Source organism: Choloepus didactylus, chromosome 6 (assembly GCF_015220235.1).
Source record: "Choloepus didactylus isolate mChoDid1 chromosome 6, mChoDid1.pri, whole genome shotgun sequence".
Classification (NCBI taxonomy): domain Eukaryota; kingdom Metazoa; phylum Chordata; class Mammalia; order Pilosa; family Megalonychidae; genus Choloepus; species Choloepus didactylus.
In genome coordinates, this window is record NC_051312.1 from 134,415,506 (window position 1) to 134,440,445 (window position 24,940).

Below are 24,940 nucleotides of genomic sequence, written 5' to 3' on the forward strand. Positions count from 1 at the left end.
TCCCATGTTTGTCCATCTCTATTACTACCCTCATCCAAGCTGCAATCATCCCTCACTCGGATGACTGCAATAGCTGGGCCTCCTGACACCACAACCAGACAGGTCTGAGCTAGACAGAGCAGTGGCTTACAAGGCAGGCAGCGTTAACTGGTGAGAGACCCCTAGAAAAATTAAATTCTGGGAGAAAAATGATTCCCCCTCTACTGCCAACCTTGGATGTCTGGGGTTGATTTTATTTCACAAAGTTGGAATACTTAAACTACTGTTCACTTAATGCCCAATACTAGGCCAACTTCTTTGTCTCTGCCTTATGCTCAGTCAGCACTTCCTCTGTCATATAACAGAACAGCAGCATAACCTGAAAAAACAGAGCATTTTATTTATAAAATCTTTACCAACTAACTTTAAGAATGAAAGAAAATAATTCCATCCTCATCCCAGAAAAAACTTCTTGTAAGCTGTCCTCCCAACCTGAGCTCCTTGGGACCCCAGAAATTCCAATTTTTGTAACTCGAATGCCCACAGTGGTGTAGATGCATAGCTCCCATGGGAAAGAAATCTGAGGCAGGCAGAAGTTATTTAAGAAACTTTTGCAGGGCTCTCAGGCAGAGAGTAGCAGGAAGTGCATTGTCCCTGTGTCAAGCTGTGACTTAGGCAACGATGTCAGGCGGGCTGATAACCTCTTCTTCTCAGCTGGGATAAAAGATCCAGCTCAGCCTTGAAACAGAGCGACTTGGATCTCAGCTAAAGGTTAATGTCTCTGCATCTCCAACTTGGGAGGCAGAGTTGGATGGAGGGGTGAATGCTTTCTTGCCCTCAGCTAGAGCTTTAAAATGCTGTGAGGAAAGAAGAGAAGAGAATATTGAGTATTTGGGACATACTGGTTACTACATTTTAGCAAAGTTCTTTATAACTCTTTAAGTTCCAATTTCTTCCCATTTCTTCTTCCAAAACAATTCCTTGGGGTTCTCTTTGAAAACAGTCAGAAATTTGTCTCATCTCCTTCAAAAAAGAACTTTTTACTTCATTCTTGCTTCTGTTCATTGGGCCACTTGGCAGCAAAAATGTTAAGGCTCAATAAAGCCTCAGGATTCCCTTGGAGATCTCTAACAGAGGAAGTCTAAGTTTGGGGATCCTGGCCATACTCATCAAAACCAATGACTATCCTTGTTAGCAAACAATCTCTTGAGAAAAAGTCCTGTAAGAATGAGTGCCCTCTGTAGCTCCTTACCTAGCCTCACCTAGGCCCACATCTCTTCTGCTCTCCCCTTCTTCTGAAAGCCCCACCCCTACCTTCTTTGCTGCTTGCTTAATTTTGGGGCTATCAGAAGGCTGATGAGAACTCTGGGCAGAGACAGCCAATGCCACAGGATGCAATCGCAACAGGCTCCAAAGAGAGGAGACTGCAGTGATCCTCACCATGGTTTAAGCCAATCCCCAGTGCTAGTCTTACCTGTGAATTCTTGAATTCAGAGTACAGGGAAAAGAGCAGGTGGAGGGACTGAATCCGACTCTTGTAGATAGGGATGTCTAGGATGGCTGAAATGAAAAAGAACTCCTATAAACAGGACCTAACTAAATCTGGGAATTATGGGCTTTTCTGTTTAGGATAACCAATCCCCTCCCTGAACGAGAAACACAAATTGTCTGAGGTCAGTTTAACTATTTCATTCTGTCATCCCTGATGGATGAGTTCTGAAGACTTTGGGAATTATATACGCAGCAGGTAGTATCATAAGCCCAAACACCACCCCTGAATGCTGCCACAGCACAACTAGCCCAAAGTAAAGGTTGTAACTCAAGATGCTATCTTCCCAGAGTAAACAAACTTTTTCAAATGTCTGAAATGTATTTATGCAGAGACAGGGGGGAGAGGAGAATGGGGCAGCTTACCACAGATCATGTCAATATACTCTGCCAGGCTGCAATCAATCTCTGCAGTGGGCAGGCTCACCTGGGAGGGACATGGCATTGAACAACGTCAAAAGGCTGAAGTTTCAGTGGTCCCCAGTGCCACTCTCTGAAAGAAAAGAGCTCCTAGCATAGGGCATTTTTTGTTTGTTTTTTGACCAGTAAGATGGAATTGGTCATACTCATTAACTACTAAAACAGCAGATGATCTATCAAGGCCAAACAATTTTATAATTAAAATATACTGCCATGCTGTCTTTCTGCATGGATTTGTGAAGAAGAAACTGGTCCCAGGTATTAGCCAAGTATTTAGAATTACTTTGTGTTTTTGCCTAATGGTACCAGGACAGCATGGGAACAGAGAAAATGGACATGACATCTACCTCAGGTGACTGGCTCTGTATCTAAACAACCCATAGTGTAAGTTTAAAAACCACTATCTTCTTTGTGTAGTTTGGTAATTTGATATTTTCATTTAACAACATGTCATTGACATTTCTCCATAACTTCATTCTTCCTAAGACCAAATAACATTCCATGTTAGCATACTTCACTGAATGGATATGCTACAACCTATCCAGGCACCTAATCAGACCTTTGTCTTCAGTAACAATTTAAAATGCTATGAGGAAGAGAGTGTTGCAATAGTTTTTTCTTTACAATTAATCCCTCAAAAAGCATACACAGGGCGGGGCAAGATGGCAGACTGGTGAGCTGTATGTTTTAGTTACTCCTCCAGGAAAGTAGGTAGAAAGCCAGGAACTGTGTGGACTGGACACCACAGAGCAATCTGACTTTGGGCATACTTCATACAACACTCATGAAAACGTGGAACTGCTGAGATCAGCGAAATCTGTAAGTTTTTGCGGCCAGGGGACCTGCACCCCTCCCTGCCAGGCTCAGTCCCATGGGAGGAGGGGCTGTCAGCTCCGGGAAGGAGAAGGGAGAACCGCAGTGGCAGCCCTTATCGGAAACTCATTCTGCTGATCCAAACTCCAACCACAGATAGACGGAGACCAGACACCAGAGAATCTGAGAGCGGCCAACCCAGCAGAGAGGAGACAGGCATAGAAAAAAAACAACACGAAAAACTCCAAAATAAAAGTGGAAGATTTTTGGAGTTCTGGTGAACATAGAAAGGGGAAGGGCAGAGCTCAGGCCCCAGCTCAGGCCCTGAGGCGCATATGCAAATCCTGAAGAAAAGCTGATCTCTCTGCCCTGTGGACCTTTCCTTAATGGCCCTGGTTGCTTTGTCTCTTAGCATTTCAATAACCCATTAGATCTCTGAGGAGGGACCTTTTTTTTTTTTTTTTAATCCTTTTTTCCTTTTCTAAAACAATTACTCTAAGAAGCCCAATACAGAAAGCTTCAAAGACTTACAATTTGGGCAGGTCAAGTCAAGAGCAGAACTAGGAGAGCTCTGAGACAAAACGCAATAATCCAGTGGCTGAGAAAATTCACTAAACACCACAACTTCCCAAGAAAACGGGGGTGTCCGCTCACAGCCATCATCCTGGTGGACAGGAAACACTCCTGCCCATCGCCAGCCCCATAGCCCAGAACTGCCCCAGACAACTCAGTGTGACGGAAGTGCTTCAAATAACAGGCACACACCACAAAACTGGGCGTGGACATTAGCCTTCCCTGCAACCTCAGCTGATTGTCCCAGAGTTGGGAAGGTAGAGCAGTGTGAATTAACAAAGCCCCATTCAGCCATCATTTCAGCAGACTGGGAGCCTCCCTACACAGCCCAGCAGCCCAGAACTGCCCTGGGGGGACGGCACTCACCTGTGACATAGCACAGTCATCCCTCAACAGAGGACCCGGGGTGCACGGCCTGGAAGAGGGGCCCACTTGCAAGTCTCAGGAGCCATATGCCAATACCAAGGACTTGTGGGTCAGTGGCAGAGACAAACTGTGGCAGGACTGAACTGAAGGATTAGACTATTGCAGCAGCTTTAAAACTCTAGGATCACCAGGGAGATTTGATTGTTAGAGCCACCGCCCCCTCCCTGACTGCCCAGAAACACGCCCCATATACAGGGCAAGCAACACCAACTACACACGCAAGCTTGGTACACCAATTGGACCCCACAAGACTCACTCCCCCACTCACCAAAAAGGCTAAGCAGGGGAGAACTGGCTTGTGGAGAACATGTGGCTCGTGGACGCCACCTGCTGGTTAGTTAGAGAAAGTGTACTCCACGAAGCTGTAGATCTGATAAATTAGAGATAAGGACTTCAATTGGTCTACAAATCCTAAAAGAACCCTATCAAGTTCAGCAAATGCCACGAGGCCAAAAACAACAGAAAATTATAAAGCATATGAAAAAACCAGACGATATGGATAACCCAAGCCCAAGCACCCAAATCAAAAGAACAGAAGAGACACAGCACCTAGAGCAGCTACTCAAAGAACTAAAGATGAACAATGAGACCATAGTACGGGAGACAAAGGAAATCAAGAAGACCCTAGAAGAGCATAAAGAAGACATTGCAAGACTAAATAAAAAAATGGATGATCTTATGGAAATTAAAGAAACTGTTGACCAAATTAAAAAGATTCTGGACACTCATAGTACAAGACTAGAGGAAGTTGAACAACGAATCAGTGACCTGGAAGATGACAGAATGGAAAATGAAAGCATAAAAGAAAGAATGGGGAAAAAAATTGAAAAACTCGAAATGGACCTCAGGGATATGATAGATAATATGAAACGTCCAAATATAAGACTCATTGGTGTCCCAGAAGGGGAAGAAAAGGGTAAAGGTCTAGGAAGAGTATTCAAAGAAATTGCTGGGGAAAACTTCCCAAATCTTCTAAACAACATAAATACACAAATCATAAATGCTCAGGGAACCCCAAATAGAATAAATCCAAATAAACCCACTCCGAGACATATACTGATCACACTGTCAAACATAGAAGAGAAGGAGCAAGTTCTGAAAGCAGCAAGAGAAAAGCAATTCACCACATACAAAGGAAACAGCATAAGACTAAGTAGTGACTACTCAGCAGCCACCATGGAGGCAAGAAGGCAGTGGCACGATATATTTAAAATTCTGAGTGAGAAAAATTTCCAGCCAAGAATACTTTATCCAGCAAAGCTCTCCTTCAAATTTGAGGGAGAGCTTAAATTTTTCACAGACAAACAAATGCTGAGAGAATTTGCTAACAAGAGACCTGCCCTACTGGAGATACTCAAGGGAGCCCTACAGACAGAGAAACAAAGACAGGACAGAGAGACTTGGAGAAAGGTTCAGTACTAAAGAGATTCGGTATGGGTACAATAAAGGATATTAATAGACAGAGGGGAAAAATGACAAACATAAACCAAAGGATAAGATGGCTGATTCAAGAAATGCCTTCACGGTTATAACGTTGAATGTAAATGGATTAAACTCCCCAATTAAAAGATATAGATTCGCAGAATGGATCAAAAAAAATGAACCATCAATATGTTGCATACAAGAGACTCATCTTAGACACAGGGACACAAAGAAACTGAAAGTGAAAGGATGGAAAAAAAATATTTCATGCAAGCTACAGCCAAAAGAAAGCAGGTGTAGCAATATTAATCTCAGATAAAATAGACTTCAAATGCAGGGATGTTTTGAGAGACAAAGAAGGCCACTACATACTAATAAAAGGGGCAATTCAGCAAGAAGAAATAACAATTGTAAATGTCTATGCACCCAACCAAGGTGCCACAAAATACATGAGAGAAACACTGGCAAAACTAAAGGAAGCAATTAATGTTTCCACAATAATTGTGGGAGACTTCAACACATCACTCTCTCCTATAGATAGATCAACCAGACAGAAGACCAATAAGGAAATTGAAAACCTAAACAATCTGATAATTGAATTAGATTTAACAGACATATACAGGACATTACATCCCAAATCATCAGGATACACATACTTTTCTAGTGCTCACGGAACTTTCTCCAGAATAGATCATATGCTGGGACATAAAACAAGCCTCAATAAATTTAAAAAGATTGAAATTATTCAAAGCACATTCTCTGACCACAATGGAATACAATTAGAAGTCAATAACCATCAGAGACTTAGAAAATTCACAAATACCTGGAGGTTAAACAACACACTCCTAAACAATCAGTGGGTTAAAGAAGAAATAGCAAGAGAAATTGCTAAATATATAGAGACGAATGAAAATGAGAACACAACATACCAAAACCTATGGGATGCAGCAAAAGCAGTGCTGAGGGGGAAATTTATAGCACTAAACGCATATATTAAAAAGGAAGAAAGAGCCAAAATCAAAGAACTAATGGATCAACTGAAGAAGCTAGAAAATGAACAGCAAACCAATCCTAAACCAAGTACAAGAAAAGAAATAACAAGGATTAAAGCAGAAATAAATGACATAGAGAACAAAAAAACAATAGAGAGGATAAATATCACCAAAAGTTGGTTCTTTGAGAAGATCAACAAGATTGACAAGCCCCTAGCTAGACTGACAAAATCAAAAAGAGAGAAGACCCATATAAACAAAATAATGAATGAAAAAGGTGACATAACTGCAGAGCCTGAAGAAATTAAAAAAATTATAAGAGGATACTATGAACAACTGTATGGCAACAAACTGGATAATGTAGAGGAAATGGACAATTTCCTGGAAACATATGAACAACCTAGACTGACCAGAGAAGAAATAGAAGACCTCAACCAACCCATCACAAGCAAAGAGATCCAATCAGTCATCAAAAATCTTCCCACAAATAAATGCCCAGGGCCAGATGGCTTCACAGGGGAATTCTACCAAACTTTCCAGAAAGAACTGACACCAATCTTACTCAAACTCTTTCAAAACATTGAAGAAAATGGAACACTACCTAACTCATTTTATGAAGCTAACATCAATCTAATACCCAAACCAGGCAAAGATGCTACAAAAAAGGAAAGCTACCAGCCAATCTCCCTAATGAATATAGATGCAAAAATCCTCAACAAAATACTTGCAAATCGAATCCAAAGACACATTAAAAAAATCATACACCATGACCAAGTGGGGTTCATTCCAGGCATGTAAGGATGGTTCAACATAAGAAAATCAAACAATGTATTACAACACATTAACAAGTCAAAAGGGAAAAATCAATTGATCATCTCAATAGATGCTGAAAAAGCATTTGACAAAATCCAACATCCGTTTTTGATAAAAACACTTCAAAAGGTAGGAATTGAAGGAAACTTCCTCAACATGATAAAGAGCATATATGAAAAACCCACAGCCAGCATAGTACTCAATGGTGAAAGACTGAAAGCCTTCCCTCTAAGATCAGGAACAAGACAAGGATGCCCGCTGTCACCAATGTTATTCAACATTGTGCTGGAAGTGCTAGCCAGGGCAATCCGGCAAGACAAAGAAATAAAAGGCATCCAAATTGGAAAAGAAGAAGTAAAACTGTCACTGTTTGCAGATGATATGATCTTATATCTAGAAAACCCTGAGAAATCGACGATACAGCTACTAGAGCTAATAAACAAATTTAGCAAAGTAGCGGGATACAAGATTAATGCACATAAGTCAGTAATGTTTCTATATGCTAGAAATGAACAAACTGAAGAGACACTCAAGAAAAAGATACTGTTTTCAATAGCAACTAAAAAAATCAAGTACCTAGGAATAAACTTAACCAAAGATGTAAAAGACCTATACAAAGAAAACTACATAACTCTACTAAAAGAAATAGAAGGGGACCTTAAAAGATGGAGAAATATTCCATGTTCATGGATAGGAAGACTAAATGTCATTAAGATGTCAATTCTACCCAAACTCATCTACAGATTCAATGCAATCCCAATCAAAATTCCAACAACCTACTTTGCAGACTTGGAAAAGCTAGTTATCAAATTTATTTGGAAAGAGAAGATGCCTCAGATTGCTAAAGACACTCTAAAAAAGAAAAACGAAGTGGGAGGACTTACACTCCCTGACTTTGAAGCTTATTATAAAGCCACAGTTGCCAAAACAGCATGGTACTGGCACAAAGATAGACATACAGATCAATGGAATCGAATTGAGAATTCGGAGATAGACCCTCAGATCTATGGCCGACTGATCTTTGATAAGGCCCCCAAAGTCACTGAACTGAGTCATAATGGTCTTTTCAACAAATGGGGCTGGGAGAGTTGGATATCCATATCCAAAAGAATGAAAGAGGACCCCTACCTCACTCCCTACACAAAAATTAACTCAAAATGGACCAAAGATCTCAATATAAAAGAAAGTACCATAAAACTCCTAGAAGATAATGTAGGAAAACATCTTCAAGACCTTGTATTAGGCGGCCACTTCCTAGACTTTACACCCAAAGCACAAGCAACAAAAGAGAAAATAGATAAATGGGAACTCCTCAAGCTTAGAAGTTTCTGCACCTCAAAGGAATTTCTCAAAAAGGTAAAGAGGCAGCCAACTCAATGGGAAAAAATTTTTGGAAACCATGTATCTGACAAAAGACTGATATCTTGCATATATAAAGAAATCCTACAACTCAATGACAATAGTACAGTCGGCCCAATTATAAAATAGGCAAAAGATATGAAAAGACAGTTCTCTGAAGAGGAAATACAAATGGCCAAGAAACACATGAAAAAATGTTCAGCTTCACTAGCTATTAGAGAGATGCAAATTAAGACCACAATGAGATACCATCTAACACCGGTTAGAATGGCTGCCATTAAACAAACAGGAAACTACAAATGCTGGAGGGGATGTGGAGAAATTGGAACTCTTATTCATTGTTGGTGGGACTGTATAATGAATGGTTCAGCCACTCTGGAAGTCAGTCTGGCAGTTCCTTAGAAAACTAGATATAGAGTTACCATTCGATCCAGCGATTGCACTTCTCGGTATATACCCGGAAGATCGGAAAGCAGTGACACGAACAGATATCTGCACGCCAATGTTCATAGCAGCATTATTCACAATTGCCAAGAGATGGAAACAACCCAAATGTCCTTCAACAGATGAGTGGATAAATAAAATGTGGTATATACACACGATGGAATACTACGCGGCAGTAAGAAGGAACGATCTCGTGAAACATATGACAACATGGATGAACCTTGAAGACATAATGCTGAGCGAAATAAGCCAGGCACAAAAAGAGAAATATTATATGCTACCACTAATGTGAACTTTGAAAAATGTAAAACAAATGGTTTATAATGTAGAATGTAGGGGAACTAGCAATAGAGAGCAATTAAGGAAGGGGGAACAATAATCCAAGAAGAGCAGATGGGCTGTTTGGCGTTCTGGGGATACCCAGGAATGACTATGGTCTGTTGATTTCTGATGGATATAGTAGGAGCAAGTTCACAGAAATGTTGCTATATTAGGTAACTTTCTTGGGGTAAAGTAGGAACATGTTGGAAGTTAAGCAGTTATCTTAGGTTAGTTGTCTTTTTCTTACTCCCTTGTTATGGTCTCTTTGAAATGTTCTTTTATTGTATGTTTGTTTTCTTTTTAACTTTTTTTCATACAGTTGATTTAAAAAAGAAGGGAAAGTTAAAAAAAAAAAAAGAAAAAGAAAAACAAGGAAAAAAAAAAAAGATGTAGTGCCCCCTTGAGGAGCCTGCGGAGAATGCAGGGGTATTCGCCTACCCCACCTCCATGGTTGCTAACATGACCACAGACATAGGGGACTGGTGGTTTGATGGGTTGAGCCCTCTACCATAGGTTTTACCCTTGGGAAGACGGTTGCTGCAAAGGAGAGGCTAGGCCTCCCTATGGTTGTGCCTAAGAGCCTCCTCCCGAATGCCTCTTTGTTGCTCAGATGTGGCCCTGTCTCTCTAGCTAAGCCAACTTGAAAGGTGAAATCACTGCCCTCCCCACTACGTGGGATCAGACACTCAGGGGAGTGAATCTCCCTGGCAACGTGGAATATGACTCCCGGGGAGGAATGTAGACCTGGCATCGTGGGACGGAGAACATCTTCTTGACCAAAAGGGGGATGTGAAAGGAAATGAAATAAGCTTCAGTGGCAGAGAGATTCCAAAAGGAGCCGAGAGGTCACTCTAGTGGGCACTCTTATGCACACTTTAGACAACCCTTTTTAGGTTCTAAAGAATTGGGGTGGCTGGTGGTGGATACCTGAAACTATCAAACTGCAACCCAGAACCCATGAATCTCGAAGACAGTTATATAAAAATGTAGCTTATGAGGGGTGACAATGGGATTGGGAAAGCCATAAGGACCACACTCCACTTTGTCTAGTTTATGGATGGATGAGTAGAAAAATAGGGAAAGGAAACAAACAGAGAAAGGTACCGAGTGTTCTTTTTCACTTCAATTGCTCTTTTTCACTCTATTATTCTTGTTATTTTTGTGTGTGTGCTAATGAAGGTGTCAGGGATTGATTTGGGTGATGAATGTACCACTATGTGATGGTACTGTAAACAATCGAAAGTACGATTTGTTTTGTATGACTGCGTGGTATGTGAATATATCTCAATAAAATGAAGATAAAAAAAAAAAAAAAAAAAAAAGCATACACACAAAAAATATCCCTGGCTTCATGAAGCTTACATTTTAGTAGGGAGAGAAACAAAACCCAAAGTAAGTATATAGTATGTTAGAAGATAAATGCTGTGGAGAAGAAATAGGGAAACAGGGTGGGAAGCATGGAGAAGGGGCTGGTCTAGCAATTATACATATGATAGTCAGGACAAACCTATTAATCATTTTTGCTCACTTTTCTTTTCTTAATGATTTGTAAGAGCTCTTTACATGAATAGTAACCTTTTGTATATCATATATATACAAAAAAGTTCTGGTACTCGGAACTTTTTATTTTTATGACTCTCACATTTTCCCCTTGTTCTAGTTTGCTAATGCTGCCGAAATGCAAAACACCAGAGATGGATTGGCTTTTATAAAGGGGGTTTATTTGGTTACAAAGTTACAGTCTTAAGGCCATAAAGTGTCCAAGGTAACACATCAACAATCAGGCACCTTCACTGGAGGATGGCCAATGGCGTCCAGAAAATCTCTGTTAGCTGGGAAGGCATGTGGCTGGTGTCTGCTCCAAGTTCTTGTTTCAAAATGGCTTTCTCCCAAGCTATTCCTCTCTAGACCACAGCTCCTCTTCAAAATGTGACTCTCTGTTGCTCTTGGGGCATTTGTCCTCTCTTAGTTTCTCTGGAGCAAGAGTCTGCTTTCAACGGCTGTCTTCAAACTGTCTCTGTAAACTGAAGCTCCTCTCTCAGTTCCAGTGCATTCTTCAAAATGTCCCTCTTGGCTGTAGCTCCTCTTCAAAATGTCACTCTCAGCTGCACTGTGTTCCTTCTTTTTGAGTCAGCTCATTTATATGGCTCCACTGATCAAGGCCCACCCTGAATGGGTGGGGCCACACCTCCATGGAAATATCTCATCAGTTATCACCTACAGTTGGGTGGGGCACATTTGCATGCAAACAACCTAATCCAAACGTTCCAACTTAATCCCCACTAATATGTCTGCCCCACAAGATTGCATCAAAGAATATGGCTTTTTCTGGGGGACATAATACATTCAAACCGGCACACTCCTCTGTGGCTTTTACATTTCTTATTATGCAAGAAACATCTAATCATCCTAACAGTACTAATTATTTTTCCTGTATTTTCTTACAGTACTTGTATAGTTTTATCTTTACATTAACTCTTTAATTCATTTACAATTTATTTATGTATATGGTTGGAGCAGAGACTTAATTTAAATTTTTTCAAATGGATAGCCAATTGTCTCATCACAACCTCATTCTATCGCCAATCATTTAAAATACTACCTCTCTTACACACCAAATTCCCATATATTCATAGATTTCTGGATTATTATGTGCCACTGATCTATTTGTCTATTCCTAGGCCAGCACCTTACCATTTAATTACTACAGCTTTATAACACGCTTTATAGCTTCTGATGTTTGAAATAGGAAAAATCCATTATTTTTTTTCCTAAAGTTTTCATGATTAGTCTTGAAAATCTCTCAAAAAATTTCAAAAAAATTAAAATTCTGATTAAAATGGCGTTTGTGCCAGTTTGTATATATTATGTCCCCCAGAAAAAGCCATATTCTTGGATGTAATCTTGTGAGGGCAGATGTAATAGTGTTGATTAGGTTGGAATCCTCTGATTGAGTGCTTCCATGGAGATGTGACTCAATCAACTGTGAGTGAAATGTTTGACTGGATAATTTCCATGGAGGTGTTACCCCGCCCATTCAGGGTGGGTGTTAATTGGATAACCAGAGTCATATAAAGGAGTTCACAGACAAGGACCTCAGAGCAGCTAAGAGGACATTTTGGAGAGCAACTGAGAGTAACATTTTGAAGAGTAGCTGCAGCTGAGAGACATATTTTGAAGATGGCCATTGGAAGCTGACACTGACATTTTGGAGAATGCCATTTTGAAATGCAACCTGGGAGCAAGCAGACACCGGCCACATGCCTTCCCAGCTAACAGGTTTTCCAGATGCCACTGGCCATCCTCCAGTGAAGGTACCCTTTGTTGATGCCTTACCTTGGACACTTTATGGCCTTAAGACTGTAACTTTGTAACCAAATAAACCCCCTCTGTAAAAGCCAATCCATTTCTGGTGTTTTGCAAAAGGGCAGCATTAGCAAGCCAACTTGGCAGGTGAAATCACTGCCCTCCCCCCTACGTGGGATCTGACACCCAGGGAAGTAAATCTCCCTGGTAACGTGGAATATGACTCCCAGGAAGAATCTAGACCTGGCATTATGGGATGGAGAACATCTTCTTGACCAAAAGAGGGATGTGAAAGGAAACCAAATAAGCTTCAGTGGCAGAGAGATTCCAAAAGGAGCACAGAGGTCACTCTGGTGGGCACTCTTACACACAATATAGACAACTCTTTTTAGGTTCTAATGAACTGGAATAGCTAGTAGTAAATACCTGAAACTATCAAACTACAACCCAGAACCCATGAATCTTGAAGACGATTGTATAAAAATGTAGCTTATGAGGGGTGACAATGTGATTGGGAAAGCCATATGGACCACACTCCCCTTTGTCCAGTATTTGGATGGATAGGTAGAAAAATGGGGGGGGCGGGGCAAAGGCCCCCAGTGTTCTTTTTTACTTTAATTGTTCTTTTCCTCTTTAATTTTTATTCTTATTATTTTTGTGTGTGTGGTAATGAAAATGTTCAAAAATTAATTTTGATGATGAATGCACAACTATATAATGGTACTGTGAACAAATGAATGGATGCTTTGTATGACTGCATGGTATCTGAATATATCTCAATAAAAACGAATTAAAAAAACAAGTTATCTGAGATGGGAATTAATGCTTACACTATGCTAGACATCGTTAAGAACTTATCAACACTGCCTCAGTGTTCCTTTACAAGAATGTCAGATTGTGTCTCTCTTCCATTCAAAACTCTTCACTGGCTTCTCCAAGGTCCTTCTTAGGACCCACCAGGACCCCACATGATCTGGTCCCCATGACCCTCTGACCTCAACTTCCCTGCTCCAGCCACAATGGCCTCCTCGTTGTCCTTGAATATGCCGAGCAAACCCCATCTCCAGTGCCATCCCTCATTGTTTCCCCGGACTGGAAGTTCTTCCCCCAGATAACTACATGGCTGACTCCTTCATTTTCTTTATGTCTTTTCTCAAAAGCCCATTTCTTAGTGAATCTTATTTGGCCACGGTATGTAAAATGTCAACACCCACCTCCTGACATTTCATATATCTAATCCTTGCTTTATAGAGATGAGTCTCTTTAATATTCATATGGACATTGCATATTTTATATTTTATTTATAAATTCTCTTTAATACTCATATGGACATTGCATATTTTATATTTTATTTATAAATTTAAGATTAATGAATAAACACTATAAATTAAAAAAAAAAAGGGCAGCATTAGCAAACCAGAACAGCATTACATTTATATAGTAAATTGGGGAGGACTGACAACTTCATAAAATCTAATCCTTCCATCCAAGAACATATTTAGCATCTTTAATTCAGATCTTGTTTAGTTCTTCATTAAAGTTTTGTTACTTGTTTTAAAAAACCATCTTACCAATTTCTTATTAAATTTACTTCTGTATTTTTTTTTAATTTGGGCTAATTATGACTAGGGCATCAGCCTCTTGAAATAGTATAAATACCTCCTATGGAGAAGGTAGAGTCTAAAATAATAATATGGAATGTACAAAAGTTCACCAAAAGACATGTACTGGAATATTCATAAGAGCACTATTTGTAATGATCCAAAACTGAAAACTACCCAAATGTCTACCATAGAATGGATAAATTGTCATATATTCAAACAAAGGAATACCACACAGGGATGAGAATGAGTGAGCAACCACTACACAAAACAATATAGATGAATTTCCCACAACGATGAGCAAAAGAAACAAGATGCAGAACAGTTCGTTTTGTGTGATTAGATTTAAACAGAATAAAAAAAAAAAAAAGGCAAAATTAATCTGCTGTTACGAATCAGGATTGTGTTTACCTTGGGAGGTGGGGGCATGAAGTGACTTCCAAGGTGCTAGCAATGCTCTGTTTCTTGATCTGATGTGCTGGTTACACAAATGTGTTCAGTTGGTAAATAGTAATTTTGGTATGTGTGCTTTTTTAACTGTATGTTATACTTCAATTTAAAAGTTAATAATAATAGTAATAATGACATAGGAATAGAGGGGACACAAATGGCATACTTCCTTAGCCCCTGCTACTTTCCACTCACCTTGCCCAAAAGCTCTTCAAAATCTGGGGACCATTCTTGCATTAGCGTGTCAATATCAGGCATGGGCCTACCAGTACCAAATAAAACATGAACAAGAAAACATGAACTAGTATCAGCAACCTCTGGATCAGGATATTCTAAGATAAAGGAGAGGTTCTCAATCTATTAGGATTCCGGGAGAACCTAGACTGGGGCAAACCAACCTTACCCAGGGCCTGGGATTTGAAGGACCTGGCTAAGGGAGGATACCACAGAAATCACAATCTTTATGTCTGCAAGCTGAGCCACTAGCTGCCAGGATCCATAGGACCTCAAGTTGATCAAATATGTCCCCAGCCTTTGGGTCTGTTCTCAGGAATGCTGGTTCACTGGTGGCGAAGGGTACTGAGGGTTACTGTGGTAAAGAACCTGGTTTCTCTTACCTTGTATAGTGCACAGTCGCAGGGGGCTTAGAACGATGTAACTCAGAGATGCTCTCAATCCATGTGTCAATGGCTTTGGGATTCTTTTCTGCATCTTCCAGGCTCTTTACTTTCACATGTTGCTAGAAAAATAAGGGGAAAGCCTGGCTGATGGCAACAAGAAATAGCTCTCTTATTTTTAGAGAGGCTCATCATCTCTGCTACATTACATACAAGGTAGGTGATGAAAAGGGACACCTGACAGTCAAACAAAGGTTTTAGGAAACCCTGATAAAACCTGTTAGAGCCATGAGAAAGGAGGAAGGTCAACAGGGCTGGACTGACCTCAGTGAGGTACCAAATCACACCCACTAGATGGCTATAATCAAAAAGATAAGGAATAACATGTGTTGGCAAGAGAAATTGGATCTCTCATTTATTGTTGGCGGTATTGTAAAATGGTGCAGCCACTTTTGAAAACAATTTGGCAGTTCCTCAAAAAGTTAAATATAGAGTTATCATATGACCAAGCAAGTCCACTCCTACATATACATCCAAGAGAAATAGCAATACATGTCCATGCAAACTGTGTACATGAATGTGCATAGCAACATTAATAAAAAAGGAAATGACTGGTAAATGAATAAATAAAATGTGTTTTATCCATAAAATGGAATATTATGCAGTAATAAAAACGACTGAAATGGTTACCAGCGGCTAGGAGAAGGGGGAATGAAGAGTGACTACTGATGGATAAGGGGTTTCTTTTCAGAGTAATGAAAATGTTCTTAAAGTAGATAGTGGTTGTCGTTGCACAACTCTGTGAATATACTAAAAAACAATGAATTGTACAGTTTAGAGGGGTGAATTTTATGGTATATAAATTATATCTCAATAAAGCTGTTACCAAAAAAATAGGGCTGGACTGAAGCCATAGCCATCCCTTTTGACCCTTTTGATGGGCAGTAAGTTAGCTGTAGAAATGCTGGTGAGGCCCCCTCTCCAGTGAGGGCCTGTAACAGGAGAGCATCTTACTGTGATGTTGTGCTGCTTGGAATTCTCTGTTAACCAGAGTGAGAGCACTGTAGGGTCTGACTGCTTTGTAGAAGGCTCATCCAATACCAAGAGACCAAGGTTGTCAGGCTTTCCATCAGGGCGTGGGACCTGGTTAAGGGAAGGGTAAGAAAGCAGAGAGAAAAGTGGGAGGGATATAACAGGGACAGCCCTGCTGTTTCTAATAAGCTGAGAAGAAGAACTCTTCTGGTTAATCATTATCACTAGTGCCAAAAAGTATGCTTGTGCACCAATGTTCACAGTAGTAGTATTCACAAGAGCCAAAAGGTGGAAACAATCCAAGTTTCCATCAACAGAAGAAAAGATAAACAAAATGTGGTATATCAGTACAATGGAGTATTATTCAGCCATAAAAAGAAATGAAGTACTGATATCTGCAACAATATGGATGAAGTTGAAGACCTCGTGTTGAGTGAAATGCACCAGGCACAAAATGAAAGCTATTACGATTCCACGGACATGAAATAGCTATAAGCAAATTCAAAGAGACAGAAATTAGATTAGAGGTTACCAAGGGCCAGGGGAAGGGAAAAATGGGGAGTTACTGCTTAATAGGTACAGCGTTTCTGTTTGGGGTGACCAAAAAGTTTTGGTAATGGGTGAAGGTTTTGGTTGCACAACATTATATAAAATTCCACTGAATTGTACATTTAAAGATGGTTAAAATGGGAAATTTTGTTTTGTATATATGTTACCACAATAAAATTTTTTAATAAGCATGCTTGTACTAAATACTATCATGCTGAGGTGTCATACTATCTAGAAAAAATATATATGATCTATAGAAGCTTAAATATAGGGCTGAAGTCATGGATAATTAAGAGGCAATTACATGACAAATTTTTAATGTATAATGAGTTAATAAAGCATAACCTAATGTGAATTATGAGGTTATAATTTGGGGCAGAGAGCAAGGGTAAGAATGCCAATGATATGAAAAATATATATCGAGGTAGCAAATTCTAGTCAAGGAAGTTAGTGTAATTGTTAGAGTAAATACAGAGGTCAGAAGAAACACCTAAGGAGTAATTTTTCAGTATGTATTGACTGTACCTTTAAGAATGCATCAATATCCCCAACAGCTGGGATAAAATCAGGAATGAAAGGTTTCAGTTTGTGGTCCAGATCAATCAACTGAGGTGTGTACCTAGGAGATATTGTCAAGGGAAGGTAGAAACAAAAAGTCAGAGAAAGTTACTTCTACTTTATATTATTCAGACTAAAAACCTAAGGAGAATGGCCCTGTTTCAGACCAGAAGGTAAGAAAGGTTTGGGGCAAGGTGAGGATGGAGGTGGGTGGGTGGGTATGGTAGGAGGTTCTACTCTCTCACCTACTGATATACTGGAAAAGTTCCTTAATCTCAGCAGAAACTGGCAAATGCTCATAATCTGCAGGATCATAAGCCCTGGGGAAAGAAAAATACCATTCAAGGTTACCAGGGAAAAGTGGCTGAGTCCTCTTCATTCCATATGCTACTTGGACTGCAAGGCACATGGCTCTGAACCTGGCCTCTGCCTCCTCTCGTGTCTGCCTTTCCTATTTGCAAGGCCCCTTTAAAATGGATAATAATTAACTTCCAGTTATCTCTGACATGAAGACATACAAAGCTGCAGAAAATCCAAAACAGAATTTTTCTTTGACTTTAGAATATAGCATAAATTATTGTCCCTTTTTTGAATGAAAGAGATGAAGAGAGAAGGCGGAATAGGAGATTTCAACTTCTGAAAAGAGTTTGCCCCAAGAAAAAAAGTACTTTCTGCAAAGATGTTTTTAATAGTCACTCATACTAGTGAAAAATTGGAAATAAAATATCCAATATTTGGGAGATGGTTAGATATGTCAAATAGATTATTACAGTTATTTAAAATTACTTGTGTACAATACTACAATTGGAAATTTTTTAAAAATTGCTTGTCAATTAGGTTGACACATGAAAATGTATATAGTGAAAAAACAGTAAAATATATAGCATTAATTATAACTAAGAAAATGTGATAAATGCTAGCAAACTTATTAAGGGTTATTAATAAGTTTCTTTTGGGGGGAGTTGCTTAACCAAAAAATTAAATATATTAATGTCTTAAAATTTACATTTCCCTAGAATATAACTTATGGAAGAATGATATGACCATGAAGTAAGTTGAGAGCATAGTAAATCAGTCTGGGATTAAACATTTACCTAACTTAATCTCGGGTATATAATCCAAAGGTAACTCTTTGATTTTTATTAAACTACTTTAATAACTGATGCTTGCGCAATTCAAAATAAAAGGTAGAGTAGAGTAAAAAGTTACGTCTCCCTCCCACCCCTCTTCCCTTGCCAGCACATTCCCCTTCCCAAAGCTCTGTTATTAGTTTCTAGAATATCCTTCCAGAGATATTCTATTCAATATTCATTTTTATTACATAGTAGCATACCATAAACTCTCTTGTGGTGTGTGTGTGTGTGTGTGTGTGTGTGTGTGTTTAAATTTAACGATGTCTTCTTGAGATTATTCTTTACCAGTGCATAGAGTGCTGCCTCATACTTTTGAAAGGCTGGATAAGATAGAATTCTACTGATGAGCTATATCATTATTTATTTAACCACAAATGTATTTTAAATGGATGGGCCTTGAATCCATTTTGATGAAAACCTATAGGAGTGGGTCATGAATCTAGCACCAGGGCTGGAACAGTGTGAGGGGAATTTTCACTTAAGCATCATCCATGAACATTTTGCCTTGATGTAGCTCCCAAAGGACCTCCTATCTACCAGTCCAAAAAAGGATTTGATCCTAAAACAGAAATGCTTGTGCACATGTATTTATTTTTCCTTGCTAAACAGAGATGCTTTGGTATATTTATCAATTTATTTTCTCTTTCCCAGAATATGAGCTCTTTGAAGACAGAGACCATCTTTTAGATTTACTCAGCAAAACCTCATGCAACTCCTAAGTCCACAAAAGTTTTAGATAGTACAAGTGCAATCACAGAACTCAGAGAGGCAGTGGAGCCAGGAACTAATGAAAACTCATTATGCTGGGTTTCTGAGACATCTGAAAATACTATATAGAGATCAGAAGAGATGCAGGGAATTTTGCTTTTAACCGATGCACTCCCAGCCCAGTGTTTTGAAGGAGGTGTTTCCCCCTTTCCCCTGGCTGTCCTCAGCTAGGAGTCTTTCCTCACCCTTCCCGGGGGGCTCCATGCTCTTCATCATCATCATCTTCATCAGAATCGGTTTCAGATGAGTCGTCATCATCATCATCATTTTCACTAAAGCCCCGCTGAGGTGTCAACTGTGAGGTCTTCTTCTTCTCCTGAGATGGGGCAGGATAGGCAAAGAAAGGCTCACATAAAGAGAACTGCAGTGTACCTTTGCCTGTTTCTTTCCTATCGTTCCAACTAATACCCTACCCAAGTCGCCAGAAAGAGAAGGTGACACTCCCCAGAAGGGGCTTGAGAGCCTTCTGCTCCTGCTCATCAAAAAACTGCTTCCAACTTTCTATAATCGCATTCCATTTCTCCCCTCAAGGCTTGCATACAAGTTCTGTCTGGTTTGTATCTATTGTACTTAACACTTAGAGATCCTGAGAAATAGGCATCAACTTTATATAGTCAGCTTCAACTCTTAAACTTAGAGACTTTTGAGGTAGAGAATGGCAACTCTAAAATTATTTGGGGAGGTGGTGGGGGAAGATGAAGCAAGGAAGACAAACATTAGAGGATCTTAATATTCGCAAAGATCCATAGGGGAGAATCTAGTAAGACTGCCCAGAGTAAGCCGCTTTAAGAAGCAAAAGAAAGTTCAAAATCAAACCTCAGCAGTTCTAGAGACTATAGGTTTTCCATTTCCATTCAGTGATATTTCTCTTCAAGGGGGCTCTAACCTATCCATGTTTCTCCTCTTTCCCTGTAAGTTAAATGCAATGACTACACATTTTATCACAGGATAAGAGACTCTTTGTTCCCAGCATTACAACCTACCTTTCTGAGCTTCTAGTTCGCTATATACCACCTGCCCTCCCAAGTCCATGAGGTGTGTGGTGGTGCTTGGGGCTTGCAGCAGCAGTTGGGATGGGGCCATGTCTTTTGTCTCTGTGGCCTGGAGCCTGGAGCAAGTCCTCCCTTACAACCTGAGGAGGCCCTGGTTTGAAAGCTTGGTTTCCATATGGCACATATTGAGGTTAACAGATATTTGGTTTTAGTTTTTAAACATTATTTTATCTGTTTCTTTTATAGTAAAGCAGCTGTTGGCACATAAATCTCTCACATACTACAGGACATCAAAAACTGCTTTTGGTCACATTCTGCTCTAAAAATAACACAGATTTATTATAAATAGAGAAATAAGTCTAATCTGTAACATGTATTCCAGATAATGACATATAGTTGCAGAGTTTATTTGATAACTATGACTTATCAGTATACAATTGATGAGAACCTCCTTTTCCAATTGAAAATTTGCTAAAATTATCCTTGGTCAAAAAGGAACCAGTTTTGGCAAAGGTAGTTTTTCAGAATATTGCCAATTTAAAAATTATTCAAAAGTAGATCCTTTCAGCTGATTCTGGGTAAATACTAAATGGGGGTGCACCTCATCTCTAAAAATGGAGTGAGCCTTGAATATTGCTCATATCATGATGGGACTAAAGAAAAGAATTTATTGGCAATACAAAATTAGGAAGACAATTTAGGAAAACTGTTCCCTTTCATCTGTTTTGTCAAAGTTGTGCTTTGCAGAATTCCTGATATAAAGGCAAAAGACTTTATAGACCACAGATGAATGCCTAAAAAATTACCTTACGCATAGGATATGAAAAAATATATACATAAACTCATCTGTTGCATCATTGGTACTGAAAATAAAAATCCCAAATTTAAGAAATGCTGAAATCAAAGTTTTAATACCTCCATTTTCATCCCTTTATATTCTATTTTAAAGTGAAGTAAAACAGCACATTGGTCATGGAGTGGGAACTCCTTAAAACATTACCTTTTAGGCTTTTTAAGAAATCTATCTATATCAAAACAAATTTCTGCAATACTTCAGATATTCTTTTTCACCTGAGTTTCCAAAGCTCTGGTTTTGAAGGACAATTAAAATATAACCATTGGATCATGTGCTAAGGCCGAACAACCTTGTCAGGCAAAACACACATGTAACTCTAAGGTCCTAACTGGCCAGAGCTGTAGGTAGCTCCCCATTTTCTTTTGGAAACAGGGTGATTCTCTAGGGTCACAGAATAATAGAAAAGGGGCCTTCTGGATCTTAAGACCTCAAAATTAAAACCTCTTCCACAAAATACTGGCAGTGTCACAAGCACCGACATTGAAAAAATGCCTAGATCAGAAATTCCCAAACTTGCTTTATCATAAAAATTAGCTGGTGTACTTGTTTAAAATATAAATTCCCAGGCTTCTACCTTCCAGAGTCTAACTCAGTAGTTCTGGGTGGGGAATAGAGAGTCTGTAATTTTTTTTTTTTTTTTTTTTAAAGAAACTCAGTTGATTCTTATGATCAGCAAATTTTGTGAAAACTGTCCTACATGATATGAAATTCCTCTCCAAAAAGTCAGCTGTAACAGTAAGCTTTCTCCTGAAGAAAATCAAATTCTTAAGTCTCTTTGCCCCTGATTTTCCTCCATGAGCTCAAAGGTATCCGCCCTCTGAGGTGAGTGTTCAAGAAATGTTTTCTGCTGAACTGGTGTCATCTCAAACTAACTAGTAAAAACTCAGAGCAGAAATTCCACAAGAAGCTGTGAGTTATACTACACCTTGTTATTTTCCTCTTCAAACTCATCACTGCTGTTATCAGCCATGGTCTTGTTAGGAAGATGGGCAGCACAAGAAAGGCCTTAAGAGAAAAGTTTTCATAGGTTATTGTTAAAATGATTTTTAAAGACAAATACTTTTAGTTTATGATATTCTATGCTCTGATCATTTTATGGAACAGGGTTTATAAGAACATCTAGCTAAAGGACAGGACACTGGATTCTAGCCATGGCTCTGTCAAGCCAATCCAATTCAAGATATATTAACTGTGCTTAAGGCATTATTACCTGCCATTACATAAATGACATAATCTCTTACCTTAGTTTGCACATTGATAAAATGAGATTAGTAATTAGTAAAGTGAAAAGAATGCTGGACTGACAGTTAGAAGACTGGGTTTGAAGGGCAATCACCTGGACAAAATGACAACCTGTGAGTCTCAGTAGCCCCATCTCTAAAATGGGGTCAGTAATATTTCCAATCCAGGACTTGTAAAGATCAAATGAGAATTAAAAAAAAAAAAAAAAAGATCAAACGAGAAACCATATGTGGAAGGAACTGGCAAATAATAGTACAAATTCACAAATTTGACTGTGATTCAGTGTCAAATGTCAGTCTTAAATTTTTATTTAAAAGCAATAAAAATATTTTGAACAATTAAAAGTATAATCATATGGAAGATATTAACTGGCATAAAAACATGCTATATGATTTCTAATCAAATAAATGCAAATTAAACTCTCTCCTTTTTTTCCCTACTAAATTAGCCAAAACTGGAAACTAGTGATGACATCCACAGCTGGCATGCTCAAGATAAAAACCTGGGTGTCATCCTTTATTTCTAACAGCCAAACTCAATCCATCAGCAAATCTTATTGATTCTAATACAAGAACACACCTTGCATTTGCCTCTTCTTTCTATTCTCAGCTTCCTCACCACAAACCAAGCCACTATCATTCAACTTGGCCATTGCAACAGTCCTCCAACTGGTTCCCCACTTTCACCTTTGCACTTCTCAATCCATTCCACACACAACAGCACCATAGCCTTCAAAGCACTGAATGCTATGCCTCCTGCTGTCTCTCTGATGTGACCACATACCACTCTCCCTGCCACATACCAGTCCTCTTTCAGGTCTTCAAACTAACCCAAACTCTTTAAGGCCTCAAGGCCTTTTCACATTTCACATGCTGTTCCCTCTCCCTGGCCTACTTTTTCCTCAATGTCAGGATCCTACTCACCTTTCAGTCTAAACTGTCTCCTCCTTAGGTATTCCCTGACCACCTTATCACCATTTTTCTCCATTACAGCAAACTATTTGCCTCCATTAATGCAACTATCTTATTTGTAATTATGTTTGTTCATTCATTTATCATAGGTCTCCCATGATTATAGGCATCAGGATGCAGGGACAAGGTCTCTTTTGTTTCATACTGAATACCCAGTGCCTGGCATGATGTGGGCACATAGCGGGTACTCAAAAAATGTTTGTTGAATAAGTAAATGGTTTCAAGTTCTCTAAAATTATTCCAATAAGACTTTTATTGGAATTGCAGGTTCTGGGCAGGTTATGAAGCATCTTCAAAACTGAGCAAAACATGATTTTGGTAAGTTTAAAAAAACAAACAGTCGACCCTTCAAAGATGATGAGCAGAGCAGTGTCATGATGTAATTGGTGAGAGGGAACATTGGTCTGGTTGGAGGAAGATCCTGCAATATGGAAGGCTGTAAATTCTCCCCCATTAAATAGTCAGAAAACAGTTAAGTGATGTAACTTAACTCTGAAAGCCATTCACTACTATAAAATGGGAACTTCTTGAAAATAACAATGAATCCACCTGTTCTTTGTTCTGAGAACCATTTCTCTTTCCTCTCTGTTCTTCTCTTACCTGGGTGTCTTGGGGTTGGAGTATAATTACTTGCAACCTCTTCAGAGTCGTTAATCTCTAGACGCTCATCATATGTCTGGTTTTCAACAATCTTGGTCTAAGTAAAAGGAAACACATCACGGGACATTAAGCACTGCCAGGAGGTACAATTCCAAATTATTAGTTCCTCTTCCTTACCCAAGGCACAGTTTTAAAACTTTCTCCCCCAACCAAACTTTCCTTAAGGTTTCATGGCCCCAAGCAATTAAGTCATTCTGCTGCAGCCCCTATTTAGGAACCGCCGGCAGGCTGCCCGAAGAACCCGGAAATCGTGCAGGGAAAAGACAGCCAACGTCTGCAGCAGCTACCCAAAGCTGTAAGATACCTGCACAAGGGCAGGGTTCAGTCCATTTTCCAAGACTACTGGGGTTTCTAAGGGGAGGCTGCAGAGGTTCTGGAAAGAGTTCTGTCTTTGGGGTCACCTCTGAGAGTGTCCCTGAAGAGAGGGTAAACTCCAGTCCCTCAGTCCCATCCAATAATCCCTAAAGCATCACCCCCATCCTCCAAGCCGGTCTTGCAGGTTGGCTTCCACTTAAGTTTCTTGGGGAATACAGGAAGCAGGGTGTTGATGGGAGAGGTGAGGAAGGAACAGTTGTCATGGAGATGGGGAGAGAGAGCAGAGAGTAGGGGGAAGGAGAGGCCTCTTAAATTCCTCTGGGAGGGAGGAAGGTAGTTCCCTCTCTGCTAGGGTAGAAATTACCTGTAGCCCCTCTGAATCCGTCTCCCCTGTAGGAAAGAACCCCAGCCTAGGACTGGGGTCTCACTCCAATCTCAAGGCCTGGCCACTTTAGGGATTCCACTTGCAGTAACTTGACTGTTGTCAATAGCTAGGCAAAAAACGCATCGCGAGAGTTGCTTTCACTCTCGTGAGAACTCCGTCAGTCACCCGCACGTCACGCCTCTTCCAGCAAAGGATCTTTGTGCGCAGGAAGGAGGACCTAGAAGGGCTCGATTGAAGTCTCTCTGGGCGACTAGGTCCCCTATTTGTCTATGGTTTCATAAAATGCGCCTGTGGGGATATCTAGCGGCCGTGGTTGGCAAAGCGGCCGGATGAAGAGAGCCTTCACAATTTACATTTTTTTTTCTGGACAAGCATCATTGGGTGTGCAATTCCTC

The 24,940-nt window shown here is 39.7% G+C and overlaps 1 protein-coding gene across 2 annotated transcripts; it reads right to left on the minus strand.

Annotated features, from left to right (window-relative positions):
• Positions 1-354: 354 nt before the first annotated feature.
• IFT46 (intraflagellar transport 46) lies at positions 355-24,680 on the minus strand. 2 transcript variants are annotated; one of them, XM_037841649.1, is made up of 13 exons: positions 24,525-24,680; positions 23,786-23,882; positions 22,278-22,308; positions 21,898-21,977; positions 19,310-19,440; positions 17,469-17,543; positions 17,191-17,284; positions 16,099-16,227; positions 15,085-15,206; positions 14,663-14,729; positions 1,894-1,954; positions 1,454-1,539; positions 355-836 (listed from the first exon to the last, which is right to left on the minus strand). In XM_037841649.1, the coding sequence occupies exons 4-13, from the start codon at positions 21,940-21,942 to the stop codon at positions 741-743; spliced, it is 906 nt and encodes a 301-aa protein (XP_037697577.1). In that variant the 5' UTR covers positions 21,943-21,977; positions 22,278-22,308; positions 23,786-23,882; positions 24,525-24,680; the 3' UTR covers positions 355-740. The 2 variants fall into 2 exon arrangements, with proteins under 2 accessions (XP_037697577.1, XP_037697576.1); XM_037841648.1 differs by lacking the exon at positions 22,278-22,308.
• Between the last annotated feature and the right edge of the window lie 260 nt (positions 24,681-24,940).

Bases quoted from the DNA above. Each gene is read 5' to 3' on its own strand.
- IFT46 (XM_037841648.1), bottom strand. From the start codon at position 21,942: ATGGCTGATAACAGCAGTGATGAGTTTGAAGAGGAAAATAACAAG. The intron at 17,285-17,468 runs GTGAGAGAGTAG...AATATCTCCTAG, and splicing joins CTTTTCCAGTATATCAGTAG to GTACACACCTCAGTTGATTG. The intron at 14,730-15,084 runs GTAAGAGAAACC...TGGTACTGGTAG, and splicing joins GCGACTGTGCACTATACAAG to GCCCATGCCTGATATTGACA.